The following is a 17830-nucleotide window of genomic DNA, read 5'->3' on the forward strand; positions in this document are numbered from 1 at the left end:
ATCCCGCTTAAAAGCGTACCACTCGAAACGAACTAATCCCATAATGGAAAGACTTGCTCCCTTAGAATTGATCGTACTACCTTGGTATTCTGTCATAGCTGTCCCAGCTGGTAAGACAGTTGTAGCTGCTGTATCTGCTCGTAGACGTCATAGCTAGTGTCTTGCTCGATGACACATCCTGAGGTTTCCCACTGACTTCACCCTCATCGGCTGATCAGGACCCACCGCGTCCTCCTCGTCGCTCGGCGAACTTCGACCCCTCGACGCGGCCTCGAATCGGCGATTTCGCTCTTCTGAATTCACCTAAACGATCGGCCACAGTTGCTCGTTCCTTCACTGACTGTGCAACCGTTCAGCGCGGCGGTCCCCTTCGCGCGACAGTCTCGCGACGAGGTAGAAATTACACTTGTTCACGGAGCTACGGACACTTAACGTTAAAGGTAGCTACTAGAGATTTTCATTCGCGGAAGTTCGGCGATAGAATCGTAAAAAATAACGCGTCCCGCGACGGCCAACGCGATCTCGCCTCTAGGACAAGGTACTCGCACAGTTCCCACGAGATACAGGGGGATAATCTAAGTCACTAATTAGTTGGACCACGAAACTAAACCGTTTCCCGTTAGTTGGACCACGTTTATCTTTCTTCCTCGCCTCCCTTCTTCGTTAAAACGGTAAAACGTCGATTAACTCTAACACTTAATTAACCAGCCATCTGGACACGGCACACACGCACCGAGGTACGTGTGCCAAGCGCGTGTATTAAAAATACTCTACGTTTTTGGACCCGCCAACCAGCGTGCTCGATAATATCGTAATGTTAAATGGGGGACGAAAGCGGCGACAGCCGCCCTCAGGAATCTTCGTTTTCGTTCCAAGACGCCTCTGCCTTCCTCTGTGCCCGCCTCTCCACACCCCGCGAGTTACTATATTTCGTTAAGTCGGTTAAAGACGCGGGGGACGATCCCGCCGTCACCCAGAATCCACCTCTTTTCTCTCAATCTCTGACAGCACCTCTCGCTCCGCCTCTTCTCGTGCCCTCTTCTAATGAAATTTCCTTCTTTTCGTTAGTACGCCTAAGGGGCTGATTGTGACGGGGGGTAGGACGAGTCACGGAGACGCTCCTGGAAGAAAGACGTCAGACAGGGCGCTGAGAAAATAAAAGGGGCTCTTGTGCCACATGCTCCCGTTGCAAGGCCACCAATTGCTTGGGATACAACCGAGAGGAGGACCGTGGTATATAGTAAACACAGTTGACTCAAACACAGTAACAGCGATACATAGAAAATTCTCCTGTTTGATAGTCAAAGGTTACGTCTTGATATGTAATACGTCGATACCAATATTAATCCCCGTGGTTATAGAAACATCCTCAAGCTCCGCCGACGTGCCTCGTCGAAGTTGCCCGATCCACGACCGACTGAATTCTTCATGGGATCGAAGACGCGTCCTCCAGGTCTTTTGGTCCCGCCACCGATCGTAATCTCCAGGCAGAGCGGCGATCGAACGACGTTGACGTGCTCCAACGACGACACTGTTCGTCACGCACTCCCCTGCCTCCTATACTCTCTCTTTCTCTCTCTCTCTCTCTCTTTCTCTCCCTCTCTCCCTCCCTCCTCTTCTTTCTCTCTCAACAAAAGGGACAAACGAAAAAGGAAACGAGCGTAATCTATCGTTCACATTTCTTCTTCCTAGTGGGAACCAAGGTACTCCGACGATCGACGTATCGGAGGGGATATCTCGCCAGTTCTACGTCCAACCCCTTCGTGGTTCCAGCGACAGGTGCCCGATATCACGGCCCCTCGGGTTCACGGTTCTTCTTCAAGTCGAGGCAACGACATTTCCTCTTGAGGTACCGCATGTTTCGGGACGTCCCCAGCCTGGTGCTCAGCGCGTCGCGGTTCTACGGTCACGGCGGGCAGTCTGAAGCGGAAACGCGGCGCTCTCGATGTTTCATTAGCCCGCCGTAGTGGTTGCATCGAGAGGTTGCCGCGCTGGCAGCTCCTCTCAGCGAGCTCCGCGATCACAAGGCGCTTCGCGTGGCGTGGCCCAGCGCCGACTAGCGGGTTCAGCCTTAAGCTTTCCGCTCTCTCGACGCGCAACCGACCTACGCGCAAGCTCGTCCAACCTTCTCGCCCTTCCCCCGTGCCCCGTCCCACCCACGCGTGCCTCTTCTGCGTGACCAACTTCCTCGCCACGGGCCTCGTAAACAAGGAGAGGGCGAAGGATACGGGCGGAAAGCCAGATGAAGAATAGTAGTAGACGGTGGCCAGTGCTGGGCAGATTTTTATTTCGATTTCGGGGAAACGGGGGGTGAAGAATTGGTGGACCGACCATTCGTTTCGAGGCGGAGAGCAGGGGGGCAAAGGTCGCTGATTTGCGGCCAGGATTTCGTGTATTTGTCGCGCGCTATTTCTTCGATGCGACGGGAATGGATGAATTTTCCTTGGCTGGATGGATGGGCGGAGGTTTTTTCGGGGTGGTTCACTCATTAAGCCTCGAATTTGCGTAGGCGCTTCATTTCGGTCACTATTCTTTGTAGGGAATTTATATTACTGTATGCTGTTTTTTCGTGTGACTTTTGTGAGAGGGAGTATCAGAGATTGGTTTTATATTTTTTTCGGTACTATTTCTTCTTTCCAATCAAAACTCTACAACGTTTTAAAAACTGGAAAAATTGAAGGACGTATAGACCTATATACTGTCTACTATCATAAAGTGTCTTTTTTGTCTCGATAAAATAATGAATCAGGTTCATAATCTATAAAATATATACATTTATATTTTTCAACAATATTGGGCTTACGCAACTCTAGACCTTAATAGGTTAAAATGTTTATGGATGTGAAGGTGGATCTTCTTCCTAAATAATGATTTCCACCTCCTGCTTGACAGATCATTTAAACAGATGACTCGAAAAAGAGGTGAAGAAGGGGCTCGAAGATCTAGCTATTTTTCTAAATTTCGGAAGTCTTGAAGATTGTCTACAGTTTAGGTTGCAGAAGAATTATATCTTACGCTGCTTCTTTATCGCGATGCTCAGTATAATCCACTTTCTCTTTGAAACATTAACAGCGGATCAGGCTACTGAAATATTTAAGGAAGGTGTTGGCTTGGAAGACAGAAAATGTTTTTATCCAGGGACGGTAAGAACGTTAAACTTGGCACTTTGTTTCTTTCTTCCATCCCATTACTCAACAATCCGAATAGAAACAAAGAGATGGGAAAAGAAGCTAAAGGAAATGTTATAATACCCAGTCATTCTTCGAAAGTTGAAAAATCAGGGGAAGACTCCGCTGCTCGTCTTCAACAAAATTCTTCTCCGTCACACGGGAAACTCTTCTATCCCTCGAACGCGAAAGTTAAGGGGGATGTAACCTGTTTCTTTCTCGGAGAAGTTCTACATGTAGTTTTGACTATTGCGGCGACTAAAAAGTTCGTACGTCAAGTGGAATGAAATTTTTCCACCTAGGCATCGTAACAATTTAAAAGTTGATACTCTCCTCCCTCTTTCATCCCGTTACTCTTTCCCAGTCATCCCTTCCTTTTTCCTATGCAACATCTATGTACACTTGCGTCGTGTATCATTCCCGAGGGTTTAAAGTTCTTCCTCTCTTCGCTTCAAAGAAACGGCCATTTCGTTCCTGCATTTTTACGTAAGTAGGTAGAGAAGTATGGAAAATATTGAAACGGGAATAAATCGTGGAAGATTGTAAGCTCTACTGCCACTTTAACGCGAACAGTTTACGCCCGTTGTTTCCCCAGAAGCAAATGAAGTTCACCCCCGCTTTCGTAACGCGGAGAGTAGCAATTCAAGCTGCGTGTAGTTCGTGAATTGGTTTATCCAAGGGAATAGTCAATCCCAGTCGAAATAATTCCTGTCGGAAGGATGACTTTTACCTGTTGGAACCGTGAGACTCGACCGCCTACGGGAGAGATAATAACAGGAGACAGGATGGTACAGAAGTAAATAAAATCAAATATAAAAGAAATTGTGAAAATAAATAGCTAGGTATTTATTCCAATTCCTTAACAGCTGATAATGTCGAAAAATAGAAGACTAAGGATACATCAAATCTACGAAGTAGAAAAAGAAGCATTACAAAATATGTAACAAAGATGGGCAAAAGAAGATAAATAAAACAAATAAAAAGTTCTTGCAAAATAATTAGACGGAAGAACTATGAAAAGCTCTCAGAGAAGGTATCAGAAAATCTGATAATCAGGTTAGCGTGACTGTAAGAAATGTAGAGAAGTTTTGTAACTCGAAGGTGAATAATTTTCTTTGAGTCCTTTTTACTTACTTCAGTAACTTTAGTTACTACTAAAATTTGGCAATAATTTTTTTACGTATCATCCATTATTATCTCATGCTGAAATGTTTTGATCTCAAAATTTATGGGTGAAGCCTTCCTGTCCATAAAAAAGTAATCCAATATATCGTAGACCCTTAGGTCAGTATGAGGGTCAAGTGGCGATAAAGAGACTTCGATTTTGAGGGTATCGTTCGGTCGAGTCGGAATCTTGCAAGAAGATAGAAAGAATACATGGAGAATGCACGATATGCATTCGTGTTATGCTTGTATCCTAGAGCAAGGAGTATTGATGTCCAGTCTATGTAACTGAGTTTAAGTAACCTATCGGTTAGTAATCGGAAATCGATACAGACACTTAATGGGTGTAATTAACTAAAACGAATAGCTTCTGCGTATGATAAAGGGAATTAGGAAGCACGTCCTCTTGAATACCCTTATTAGAAATTCCTCGTAGAGTCTTATTGCAAATTTTATTGAAGTCGCAATTAAAACAAGTCTAACACAGAATAGACATAAAATGTAGAAGTTGATAATTTCAATTTTTACTTAATTCTGTCACAGCATTATTGTAATTATTTCTTCCTCATTTATGAGAACATGAAAATTTCATTGGCATTACAATCTTTTAGTATCTATTACATTATTGATGACAATATTCATCAAGTCAAATTTGTCCAGTACCTAATACCACTGTAGTCATGCAAACTAGAAATCGATTGATTCCGTGATTCAGCAACTGCATTAAAGAGCTGCAAGTGTTTGGCGCATGGTCGAATACAAAATCGAAAGTAAACCTCGATCCATTTACTTTTGTTCATCCGTAATTATTCACGGGGCTATACAACTTCGCGATGAATAAAAGGTTGCTGCTTTAGAAAGAACTTTCGTTGTTTCACTATAACAATCGGTCCTCTTCGGGTCAATTATTTTTGACATGCAAACAGAAGTGTGAGAGACATTTTCTGTTTAATATAGGTGCCTCTATGAATGACGTGATTGTAATTAGAAAGTTATTGTTTTATAAAACCACCGTATAGAATGAATTTGCGAAATTGCTCTTTTCCTCTGCAAATTGTGTAGGTTACCAGTTATTATAGATCCATTTTGCATGCAGTTGTTGGTTTTCAAGAAGCTCGAAATTACTTTTGTGATTAAAAATGTTTAAAACATTATTCTGTGTAAAATTGCATAGCAACGTCGGGGCAATTTAGTTATAAATCACTAACAACGAAAATATCGATAAACGAAATTATCAAAAATATATCAACATTTACAGACAATATTTTTAGTTAAATAAATTTGCTATTATTTTTTATTTTGAAGAGAAATGTATTAGGTATATAAATCTTACATAAAGATTTAAAATTTTTCTCGACTCTATTACCTGTCTCCATTTTTTTAAGCAATTGAATCGAGTGAACGTGATACCAATTTTTTTATACAATATATAAAGCACTATGCATTTGAAGCGACATTTATTGCTGAGTTCGGTGAATTTTCATGAATTTTAGATAGTTCTTAGGATTATGTACACGAAACCTGTCTGTACATTAATATTCGATGTATACGCAGAACTTGCACAAGCGTATGGTTCGAGAGTACGATACAATAGAATCGAGGCAGTGTAGTCGCTTTAGGGAATGCATATTAATTTTCTGTAACATTAAAGGGAATGTACAAAAGCGAAGAAAACCAGAGCGTTACAAGAAAGGCCATAAATTTGACATTTTAAATATAACAATTTTCCCGATTTAATAATTAATTTTTGTCACAAGTAAAGTTATAACATTGAAAAATTGAATATTAGCAATAGAAGTGAAAAGAATTATTGAAGTCTCCAAAAATGATGGGCAACAGGGGAAGCAATTTTTTAATTCATAAAATTCAAGATAGCAAGATGATTTACAATTAAAAATTCTATCAATGAAAGAACTGATTTCTGATTGATGTTGCACCAGAAATGCAAATCACAAGTTTCAGAGTTGCATCGTTCGACCATGCAAATCCATTTGATGTATCACTTACATTCCAACCTACAATGAAAATTAACCATTGTAATCAATATGTAAATGTAGAATAGACCACGAACTTATCTTGTACGGGCATGTATTGTGGACATGTGAAGTTATTCTGGCCACTGGCTGATGTTTCGTACTATCGAAACGTTATTGGGTCTGAAAATGATTTATTACCACGGCAGTCGCGATATATGTACATCCATTTTCGATCAATCTGAGCTACTTGAGCTTTAAACCGAACACAATTTGTGATATTCCAGAACCGTTGAATAAACATTCCATTAAAATTACACGATCAATTTAGTGCAAGAAATTACATGATAGATACGTGAAATGTATAATCAGTATATAGTCTTCTATTTAACCCTAGGAGTTCTCTAGAAATCTATTTTCTTGAAGTACACAATTGTCACAAGGGTTCCAGATTTTAGACCTCCACGTAAATTAATCCTTAAGTGCTCTCCTAGAATATCTTTCCAAATTTCATTACCAATACTTCACGAATAACAATTGACAACATGAGTTACAAAGTGACACACAGAACAATATGACTTAATTGAAGATTACTAGGACATTGAAAAAGCTGTCTGTCAGTAGATAAGAAAACCACCAACAAATACACATATACAGAGTAATTCTGGCATCGAATTCCTTTGGTATAGGTCCAGGTCTTAGACTCGAGCTAGAACTTAGCAACACAATACAAGGTAATGAGTTTATCTGGGAGCCTTCTAAATGTTAGCAGTATTTATTCTAAATGCTCATAGTATTACAAGTACTGTCGCCTATTGCAGAGTTTCCAGTTAAACTGTTCGCCCTGTATAACGCCTAAGGTTCTACAAGACCTACTAGGAGCAACTAAGAGTCCCTTACATTAATAAATAATTCCTCTAAAATATTAAACACAGTACTACGCCAGTCCTGCCTTAACCTCCCAGCAGGAATTCCTGAAATCCAAGTTCCCTTCCAGCTCCAGCATCGTTGATTCAATGACACATACGCTCGACTTTCGAATGAATTATTTCTCGCGTACGTATCGTAGTGGATGCGGGGATTCCAAAGAAAACACGTGCTCCTGACGACCCGTCAAGACCTACTTCGCCATCGGTGAGCCAGTACGAGGAAATCCGTGTAGCCAACTTCCTCGAGTAGCTTGAAAAGGGCAAGAAGGTGAACGGTACGATCCGAGACGCAGAGAGGAGCAGCCCGTAAACCGAGAATCCAGCCCGAAATTACGCGCAGCGACGTGCAAAGCGGAACGTCGATGCGATTAGGGGTAATATAGTTGAAAGTCCACTTCCGCTGCATTAGCTTTCGAAGCGATGGCGGCGGCAGTATCTAAAAGAGAACGAGAAGTAGGATGGCAGAGGCAAAGACTTTCGCTGGCGCATAAGCCAGCTTATACAGCTTGTACTCTCGCCCAACTTCCCTCCCATTTTATTTCCCTCTCTGTTCACCTTCCTGCCTGATTCTTTCTCGAGTGGCTTCTCGGCTTCTTCCTGCGTCTACCGCTGTTCCGTGGACCCCCTGTTGCCCCTTTCGCTGGCGAAATAACGACCCTCGAATTGTGCTGCTCGCCCTAGGCGACGGTGTACTGATATCGCTTGTATCGTTCAAGAGGCGTCTCTAGTTCGACCAGCGACCGTCGTTACGACCAAAGTGGCAGCACCGTACGTTGCACAACCGCGACCTGTCGACAGCTGCCCCCTATGCGGCAGATCTGCCAGACGACTGCGTGTTCCGGTCTGATCACGCACTGACCCTTATCTACTTCGCGGAAGCCACTTATCAGGGGTTGCGTTGAACGCTATTGCTACGATTGATCTTCTGACAAGGGAATTAATGGAGACACTGAGTGGGTGTAGCTTGAGTGGATGTAGAACCGATGACTATAGTGTATGATTATGTCTGAAAGAGGTCTATCACTTTGTTTGTTAAAAAAGTTGGAGATTTTTTTGTTTTGGTATTTTGTGAGTTGAATTGAGAGACAGATTTTTGTGGACTGGAATGACGTTGTTTTTTTGTAGCTTATACAGTATTTACTTTAAGTGTTCGTTAAAATATGCATTCTTGTGGCTACTTGTTTTAATCATTTTGAACCCTTTTTGTTATATCTGAGGGATCTGTATTCGAGATGGTGTTTAGAAAAGTGTGTATATTAAACACTGGACAAAGCACTAGCTCTATTGATCCTCACGATCAGAGCTTCATTGGAAGAGTAAGGAGATAGTGATCGTCTCTGGTCAGACGCGTCTCGCGAACACAAATTATGAAGACTATGTATATGTACTGGTAATTCTTCAAACGTGGTTTCTCTTGAATGCTGTTTTCTGCAGAAATCTTCAATTTTAAGTAACAATGAAATATTTTTCCTCGTCATGGAAATACGAAGAGCAATATTTTGTATGAGCTTGTTGTAGTGTAGGTAACAAAAAAGAAGACAGTGTTCTCGTCTAGAAACGTATCTACTATACAATGGAGAATGGCTTAACAGATTCACTAACCTCATAAAAATGCCGCAAGTATCTGCGCAGAACTTTTCGCTCTCATTTACCCGCGACTCATCAGTAAAAGTGACCGAGATGAAGCTAATCAAGGAATGGAGTGCGAGATATTGGATTGTAGTCGAAGTAAAACGTCCAAACAGGATCTAATTTTATTCCTCCACAGATACGATATAAAAATTGTCGATTAGTCTCTATTCTAGCATTGTTTTCTCAAAACATAATTCAAGCATTGTAATACTAGAAAAATTTCTGATTTTACTCCAGCATAAATCCTTCCATCGTAAACTCAAATAGCATTCTCAATTTTTCTATGAAATATCTTCCTACAGTTGTGATAAACAATTTTCTAATCAATAAATCACCAAAGAAATTTTCTCTCCTGCAATGATACTGATTAAATAGACTCGAGCGTAAAACGACGCTCTATCGTGAGCGTGTGATAAGCGATCACCGAATCTTGAGCGCGAGCATGAACAGATTCTCCTGTTTCTGGGTCATATGCGCATCCTACCCCTGTTCAGTATTTCAAATTACCCCATGTATCATATGCGAACGAAACGGCCTCGTAATTCGCAATACAAATGAAGGATCGTTTTCATTGTGTCGTTTGGATACTCGAAAGCCCATTGTTCTCTAGTGCTGCGACAGCTATTCATCCTCCTCGATCGTTTCGCACTGGCACGCAGATCAAAGCCATAGCTGATCGATTTTATCCATCCATCGATATATGTATCAGACACTGATGACTGAAAAATGAAACTGTACTCGCAACCTCGTCACTTTTCATTTTATTTACGTAAGTATAAGCATTTCTGAAATTTTTCCTTATTTATTGTCGAACACCTTGTACAACGATTATTAGAATAAAATCAGAGAAACATTTCTTTGGGGAAACTATTTCTTACATATAATGACAACGATTGATGAGAGGTGCTCCACCCTTTCCGAAGGACATCCCCTTAATGTGGATGAAGTCGATTTGCTTAAGGGGTGTGTAAACGATTAGTTTACATAGGAGTGCTGTGTACACCCTTCCTAGCGTTCACCACCCTTATCATACAGCATTTTCATTATTACAGGAATGATTATCGAAAGATATCTCCTAAACGTCATACATGACGAATATATTATTACTTAAGCGATGCATTACCTCGTAACATTGCATTTCGTAATAGATATTTTTCGACCAACAATCGTATACTATATCCACGTGCATAGGAAGTTTATAACGAGAATAGAACATAATAGGTAATACATATTTCACTCATGACTTATGCCAGAATTTCAATTATTTTTTCGAGGAAATTTAACGATTCTTCAGAGTTGTAAATCGCGGAAGACGTTAATGCTTCATTAAAATATTGCTCGTTCCAGGACTGCACTCTTGAAATTCACAACTGGACCATTAGTCATTTTATGTTACAATGACGAACTATTCATCGTATCCTAATAAAGTACAATCCCTTCTCTTTATAGTCCTTCGTTCACTTCTGTTCGATTTTCACGTTACGGAATGACTATGATATTCAAGCTTTCCTCGTAATCGTAAAAAGCTTCTTTAATTACAGCAGTTCTTTTGCTTTCCTACGGCACGAAAATACGATTAATCCTGTGAGAATAGCTTCAACTACTGCGGAGTTAAAGCCATTCAACTGGACGCGTAAAGCTGGACATCGAAACTAAGTATCCCAGGAGAGTGGAAGTTGCGGAACGAATCGTTATATTACAATATTCACTTACACAAGGCAAACCAACTCTACGAGGCAAATGCATAAAATCACGACTGATGAGCGTAGCAAGTGTAAGCCTACAAAGCCCGAGCCTCACTAACTTTTAAGATTTCACAATGTACTTACAGTTAAAGAGATTTTACAATCAGGGGACATAAAAATTCAAAGCTACATGTTAACGACGTATTTCACGTCTACTCGAATAATCCTTCTGCAGAAAGCTTCCTCTCCACTAAAATTCTAAAGAATGGATCGCGTTAAACATCGCGGCACCCCTCTACCCTCGAGGATTAATGTAGCCCATATTCATTCCAAGAAGTCGTTTCCCCGCAGGACAGGTCCAATGAGAAGCTATTCGCCTTTCCAAGTTCCTCCGTTTTGACCTCTGACCCCTTCACGCATCGAGTTGCTGCAAGCCCCGTATCGTCTTAAACTTTTCATCTCAGAGGAGCGTCGAGACAGGGGATAAAATCAGGAGAATAAGCGGCCTGGAACCCTCCGTAAAAATGCAGCTCCGAAAATTGCATCCTCGCTGCGTCATCCACCCTAAAGTTCAAGACGTTCGGCGCTTTGAGAGGGAGACAGTAATGCAGCCGTAATTTATGGAAGAAAGAAGACGCCTCCATTAGACGACATTATCTGATGAATGAAGAGGAACAACAACCTGTCTCACGGGTTTAAGTGTGCCTGATGAATGACATTAGAACGTTCTCGTATAAACAATTCGAGTGTACCTTGTGCACACTCTACGGGGCTCAATCTCGCAGTTTACTCGAGATAAGTTTCATTAAGGAATTCATGATGGTCGCTTCATCAAAGATGTCGAGAATTGAAAGAGAGATGTTTGTCTCCGATTTTTTGTTGTCTTTAGAGGGTAATTTTTGTTCACAGTTTGTTTAACGAGACATTTGTCATGAATGAAAATTACTCAGACAATTGACCTCGGCAATATACAAGGTGTAAATAACATACGTAGTAGTATTTTAAAGGATGATAGATATTCTAAAGTCTCCATTGCTATGTAGGTGTTAAAAACCCTAGGATTAAAAATTTAAGATCCATATCCTATCTACGTCTGTACTACTTAAATCACTTATGAACTAAACCATCGTTGCTTCTATTTTCGTAACTGTAACTCATGCATCTAATACGCCTTCAATGATCAAAAAAGCAACGTACATGTAAAAACTTTCGATTGCTACATGGAGAACAACGAACACTCGTCAATTAAATAAAAGATTACTGAAACGAATAAAAATAGCGTGCAATGCGTTACCTGGGTATCTGGAAGGCGATCTCGTCGAGAGAATCGCTAGGCTGTAGCGGAGCGCGCTCAAAGAGCCTGCTCGGGCCCCGATGGACCCTGTTGCAACAGTGCATTGATCCGGCTGTTGGTTGCGATTGGTCCGTACAATTGGTCCCACGTTGGCCACCCTGATTCGTTCTGCCCTTCTGCCGCTTTTTCCGTACCTCCTCCGCCTGACGGCGCAGGTTGTGCAGTCGGAAGAAGTACATTGACATCTCTGTTCCAAGGGAGGTGAGTACATTCGATCAGACCAAGGAGACACCCGATAGACGAGTACTTCGGTCCTCTGACAGTGCGAACGAAACTTCCCCAGCGATCTCCTTGGGGGTAGTTTGATAAAAGGACGAGCGGAGGAAAGTCGAAACTATATTTCAGTCTGACCTAGCTGATAGACTTGTGAGCGAGGTTACTTAGAAAGGGTGAGCTACCAGGTGCACCTGCGAAAACTCTGCCTTCTGGCTTATTAGAATTTAACTTCGACTAATTATGTACGAGAATATTTTTTTCACAGTTTTGCTGGATATTTGGGCTGCGTTAGGTAAATGTTAAATTTAGTGTGACATGGCGCTGCTTTGTACTATAGGAAAAGAGAATGTGATAAAACTCCTGGAAAGGTGATGAAAAGAAGGTTGAGTTCAGAAGAGGGTCACCTGGTCTTGCATACACCTGCAAAGCTAATCTATAGAATAGCAAAGGCTGCCCTTGATCAGAGGACATCTGATCAAAATATTTACAGCATCTGCGTAGGGGCAATCGATAGCTAAAGAGAAATTTGGAACTAGGAAATACTCAAATAGTACCCTTAAGTATTGTTAATAGACCCTTGAATTAAACCTCGTCTCAATATTTCTTAGTTATACTCCTTCAAATTCTCTAAATTATTAAAAAATGGATTTTCATATTTCATCCTTCTACCCTCAAAACTCAATAACAAAGAAGGTTCATTCGCACTGATTATCAAAACGGACATTTTTCATCGAACATTCATGCAGCGTAAAGATGACATGGTGTACAAGATATCCAGCGTGCAAGGACCGAAAGAAAGTAGATGTACGGAAAGGGAGCATTATTAGGTTGACGAGAAAAGAATCCGCGAATGACTTCTTACATCCTGAGTTATTTACATGCTAATTATAAGAGTGTGTATTTGTAATGCACAAACGTCAGTTTCGTAGCGAACCAAGGGACTTAAAATTTCAGCCATGCGTGTCATTGAGACTGGAAGGCAAACAGTAAATACTATACATTTTCCATCAGGTAGAAACATGCAAAGCGACGTGCAACTCAGCGGCGGTAACCACGGCTCACCAAAATGTAAACTTCGAAATCCGAAGTTTGACAGTCACAACCGAGATGGTGTGTTTACCGTTGACACTCCGACGAAATTTCAATTAGACACAGACAACTAGCCTGCATAGTTCCACTGCATATAGTGTCTGACACTTCCATAGAATGGACGTGACTTTATTTAAAAATGGAATCTAATTCTAACTTTACTTTGCGAAATGTCTGGAGCAGAGCTAGGTACGCGCTGTGGCCACGCGTTTCCTCTAGGTGGATAAATAAATTGGTGTTTCACATAAAGCAGAATTTCCCTGACAAATGATAATTCACAAATATAGAAATCGATGCTTTAGATCAGAATAGCTTGAAATAAATAAACCACCGTTTTGTTATTTCGTACTTATTTCTTTTATCTGCAGCGGCTGAGATATTTAATGATACGCTGAGCAGAACTGGCAGCGCTCGAAATTGTTACGCGGAAACATTTAATTGCATTTGTTTGCCATAATTGGATCAATCGAACGTCAGACAAATCTTACGCTAACGATAAACTCTCAAGTCCATAGTTACGGTTCCTCGGGGATCGCCCGACGATTTTTCTTTTTTTCCCTTCGCAGAAAGCTACGGAATTAAACGGGAAACTGCCTTTACTAGGAACATTTATCTTTCGACGAATCGTCATTGCGAGATTCATGCCCGACACGTCGACAGATATTGGACACCGTCTTCTTTAATCTTCTTCATCACATTTATCAACTTTCCGTGACCATCCACGCCAACTTCGTTACTAATTTTTGTAATAGGACATTGACGTTAATTGACTCCCAGTTTTATCAGAAATTTATGTTCTAATAAATAAAAGAAAGAAGATTATTGCGACACGATACTAATTGTAACTGAAGATGAAGAATGTTTATTCTATTTAACAAATAATTTAATATCTAAAAGGCATAGCTCGAATCAATAACTTTCCTGCATTTTAAGGTAAGGTAACTTCTTGCTTTTCCACCTGATCAATCTTTTAAAATACTTTTCTATTCATGCTCCAGTAAAGTTTCGTTGTAAATATGTCAGGCTCTTAAGTAATGAACTGTCTCTTTGTGACACAAACAATTTACTTAAAAGCACAGTGTCCAAGGAGGTAATAATAAAATCAGTTTCACGAATAATCCATTGCTTTGCAGCTCCAAAATTTCTTTTACCACTTCCGTTGTTATCTTTCAGGCTGCTGTACTCGTGCATCACCATAAATCGAAGGTCCGCCCACATCTCTCGAAGGCAGCCCATCTTTGTCAGTGGTGTCGATGATAAAACCCACGCGTAACAGGGTCAAGCTCTAAATATATCCGAAACTACTGCATCTGCGAATCCTCTGTATACGTTTGCTTGTTATGGTCTACTCGAAAACCAAGGAAGGTATTTTGCCACTTCTTCCAAGGGAGGGATCAGGATTACTGTCTCGCGGTACTTGTTTGCAGCATTCCCTCAGTTTTCCTTGTTAAAAGAAATTGTTACGAGGCTTTAGAAAGCGTCTTGTCATCGTTTACTGCCATCGTAAGTTCTTAAGAGAGAAAACTACTTCCCCGAGCATTGTTTAAAGCCTTCTTCACCTTTTGGCTCGAAGAAACGGATCACTGGCAGTAAAAGAATCCTTGCCTCTCGATTCTAAGAATTTTCAGTATTTTATGGGAAGTCGATATTTCATTTTATTAGATGAAAAAGAATTAATGTTCTTGCGACTGTAATTAAAACTTATATCTCTTGAAACGAATGACGTGAGAGTATTTCACGCAGTTAAAATGCGTGCGAGGTGTAAGAACTGTTCTTAAAAAACTATCTCTGGGGAAAGTTACTCGAACTGGAGGCAGAGCTTAGTAATTGCGCGTAGATTAAAAGTTTTGCACGAAAGCGGTCTCGTGGAAATAAAAGGCTTACTACTGCATCAATTTGCTGAGCGACGGGAAGAACAGCGCGGGAGAAAAATGTTCTACCCTTGCAGGATTATAAATCCATGACAGCAATTTCTTGTCGTGGCGAACAAGAACGGGTGAACGTTCCACCGACTTTCCTCTTTTGTTTGCAGGCTATTGTAGTTCAGCGGGATCTAATTACTTACTTTCTTGCGCGTTTAACTTCTTCTTAGTCTACGTGCTGCACGATTCGTTACGTACAAATAGCTCATTTGAGTTTGGCTCAACATGATCACAGGTATGAAGTTACTATCATTTAGGGACGTACTAACTTTGAACTGGTTCCTGTAATTTTCAAACACCGTGTGACAATCCAGTCGCTAATTACAATATAACGATGCTCTGAAATTCCAAGAGATGGATTTATCGTATAAATGTAAACACAAGAGTCTTAGATATTTTGAAATTTAAAAATTCAAAAATTCCAAAATTCCAAAATTTGAATATTTGAATATTTGAATATTTGAATATTTGAATATTTGGAAATTTTACATTACGATTTTAGAACAGAAGAGGTGAATAAAATACTAACAGAAAGAGAAAAATACAACTTTTTTAACACAAACAAGTATTTCCCTGACAGCTAATCCCTATTTGCTCAATTTAATACACTTTAGGAAGATTCTTACACTCCAACAGGATTTCGTAAAATGGCGATAACATAATCGAAATACTTCTAAGCAACATCAAGGGGAGAAGGAATCACCAAAGTATTTATTTCTACTAAAGCAAGTAAAATTCTCTTGAAATATTGGAAGCACTGCAACCAACATTAAAAACTAAAAAATTCTTGAAATTCAAAGTTAAAGTTACGACACTTCCCTAGGAATTGCAACTTATTTGCACGTGCAAAGCATTTCCAGTTCGTTAATCAATTTCCATAAAACAGTTTAAACAGAATGCACATCATACAGTGAAATTGATGGAAAGCCTTTATCCGTAGGGAGTCAACACGCGTTTAACTCACGGGCAAATAGACCCAGAGGGTTGATGAGCGAGAATCTCTTTAATTTCAGATGTAAATATTTAATCAACGTCTTGCCAAGTCGACGGCATAAAAATAAATTGCGCCCACTGGTATTTATAAACATTCAAAGAAATGTTGCGCATCGTTCACGCAGCGACTGCCTCGCTCTTAAAATACGCAGTTAGTCCGTTTGAATTGTCAGTTGTTTATCATACAACTGTCGATGTTACAATTGATAATATAAACTGTCTGAAACAGTGAAATACTCGTAGTACATTTTCCATTATTATTTCCTGAAAACTTGCGATCCATCAATCCTTATATTAAACAAAGTCGGAATTAAAAGTCAGTCTGATATATGCAAGCCTTTTCCACGTGATACGTATTGTCAAACAATTTCTGCTACGTTCGTCCTTTGAAATTGTAAAAACGTATATTGTTATTCGATTTATTTCAATTCCTTGAATTTTTAACCGGGCCCTCGTCTTTCCACTTTGAACCTCTCAAATTTGAATAGAAAGTTAGGTCAGAGAAATGTGGGTCAACTTGGGTCAAAGGTAAACCCGTTTCAAGACCTTTTGAACGCCATAAACGCTACAAATGTAATAGGAGAATGCGCATATGCAAGTGATCCCAGTCGGTGATTCACTTCTACTGCCTTTCGAACCCGATGCAAAAGCATCGAATGGCAAACCTTTGGAGCGAGCAAGCGAGGATGACCGAGCACGAGTCACCGCAATGCTTCCTAGCGTTATGCAACTTCAATTAAATAACCCAGGACGCCGCAGACGTCGAGGGCGTCTGCGAAGACGTCCCCCCCGAGTACACTCGGTTCCACCATTCCTTAGGTCGACGTTCTCGAGGGTTCGCAGCGTATCTCGTTGGAAGTCAGTATTCGAACCATATGGATGGCCACTCGAGGCGAACAAAGGAGAAAGGAAACTTTACGATACTTGGAGGAGCTGGAAGACGTCGAGCATCCTATAAATCTATATCCGAGTAGCTATATCGAAGTCCTAACTATCGATGGTGGAGCAGAGCTTTTTGCCTGTTATATAAAGTACAGACTTTTGCTTCTAATTTGTTAAGCTAGAGTTTGATGTTCCACTGGCAGCACTTTCTGGAATGTCATATGGCTGTTGATGGAAATTTGGTGAGTTTGGTGACTATCATATAAGCGTAGATGAGAAGATCAACATTACAGAAACCTTTCAACCCCTCACCATATTAATATCACCTGCTACTGACATAATAATCATCAAAACTGAGGACATACTTCGCACCCTCGGAAAGGCAGCGTATAATGGCCTTTCAAAGAACAAGGGAACACACTTTTTCAGGTAAATCTATCCTAGGATATTCCAGGTAGAAACGAGGAGGGATCCCAAAGGATGCTGGCTGAAGCACAGCGCAATGGGGGCCAGGAGAGTCCTTCTACCGTAACATTCTGCGAACTCTAAATCATTCTGGTCGCATTGGACTCGAGTTTCTAAGCTTACTATTGCTGCAGGTGAAATTGCTTAAATGAACAATTTTGTAACACTAAATTCAATGCAATTGTGTCGTATATTACGAAAGTGCTGAAACTTGGTTACCAAAGAACGTTATGATACAGAGAGATAAGAACTTGGTGAACAATCAAAATGAATTAAACTAATATGCCAGCACTGTTTGCTTGAGGAACACTGGAACTGCGTCCTGCAGATACAATCGAAAGTGACAACAGCCATTCACT

The 17830-nt window shown here is 40.7% G+C and overlaps 1 protein-coding gene across 7 annotated transcripts in view; it reads right to left on the reverse strand.

Annotated features, from left to right (window-relative positions):
• Positions 1 to 17830, reverse strand: part of Slo2 (slowpoke 2) — a 142582-nt gene that overhangs the window by 79432 nt on the left and 45320 nt on the right. For 3 of the 7 annotated variants that reach the window (XM_076375637.1, XM_076375636.1, XM_076375641.1), the window contains exon 2: positions 11845 to 12091. The exons of the other annotated variants lie outside the window; for them this stretch is intronic. In XM_076375637.1, coding sequence (XP_076231752.1) covers positions 11845 to 12089 — 245 coding nt within the window. In that variant the 5' untranslated portion in view covers positions 12090 to 12091. The remainder of the gene's footprint in view (positions 1 to 11844; positions 12092 to 17830) is intronic. 7 annotated transcript variants of the gene reach the window in all.

This window comes from Calliopsis andreniformis, chromosome 3 (assembly GCF_051401765.1).
Source record: "Calliopsis andreniformis isolate RMS-2024a chromosome 3, iyCalAndr_principal, whole genome shotgun sequence".
NCBI lineage: Eukaryota > Metazoa > Arthropoda > Insecta > Hymenoptera > Andrenidae > Calliopsis > Calliopsis andreniformis.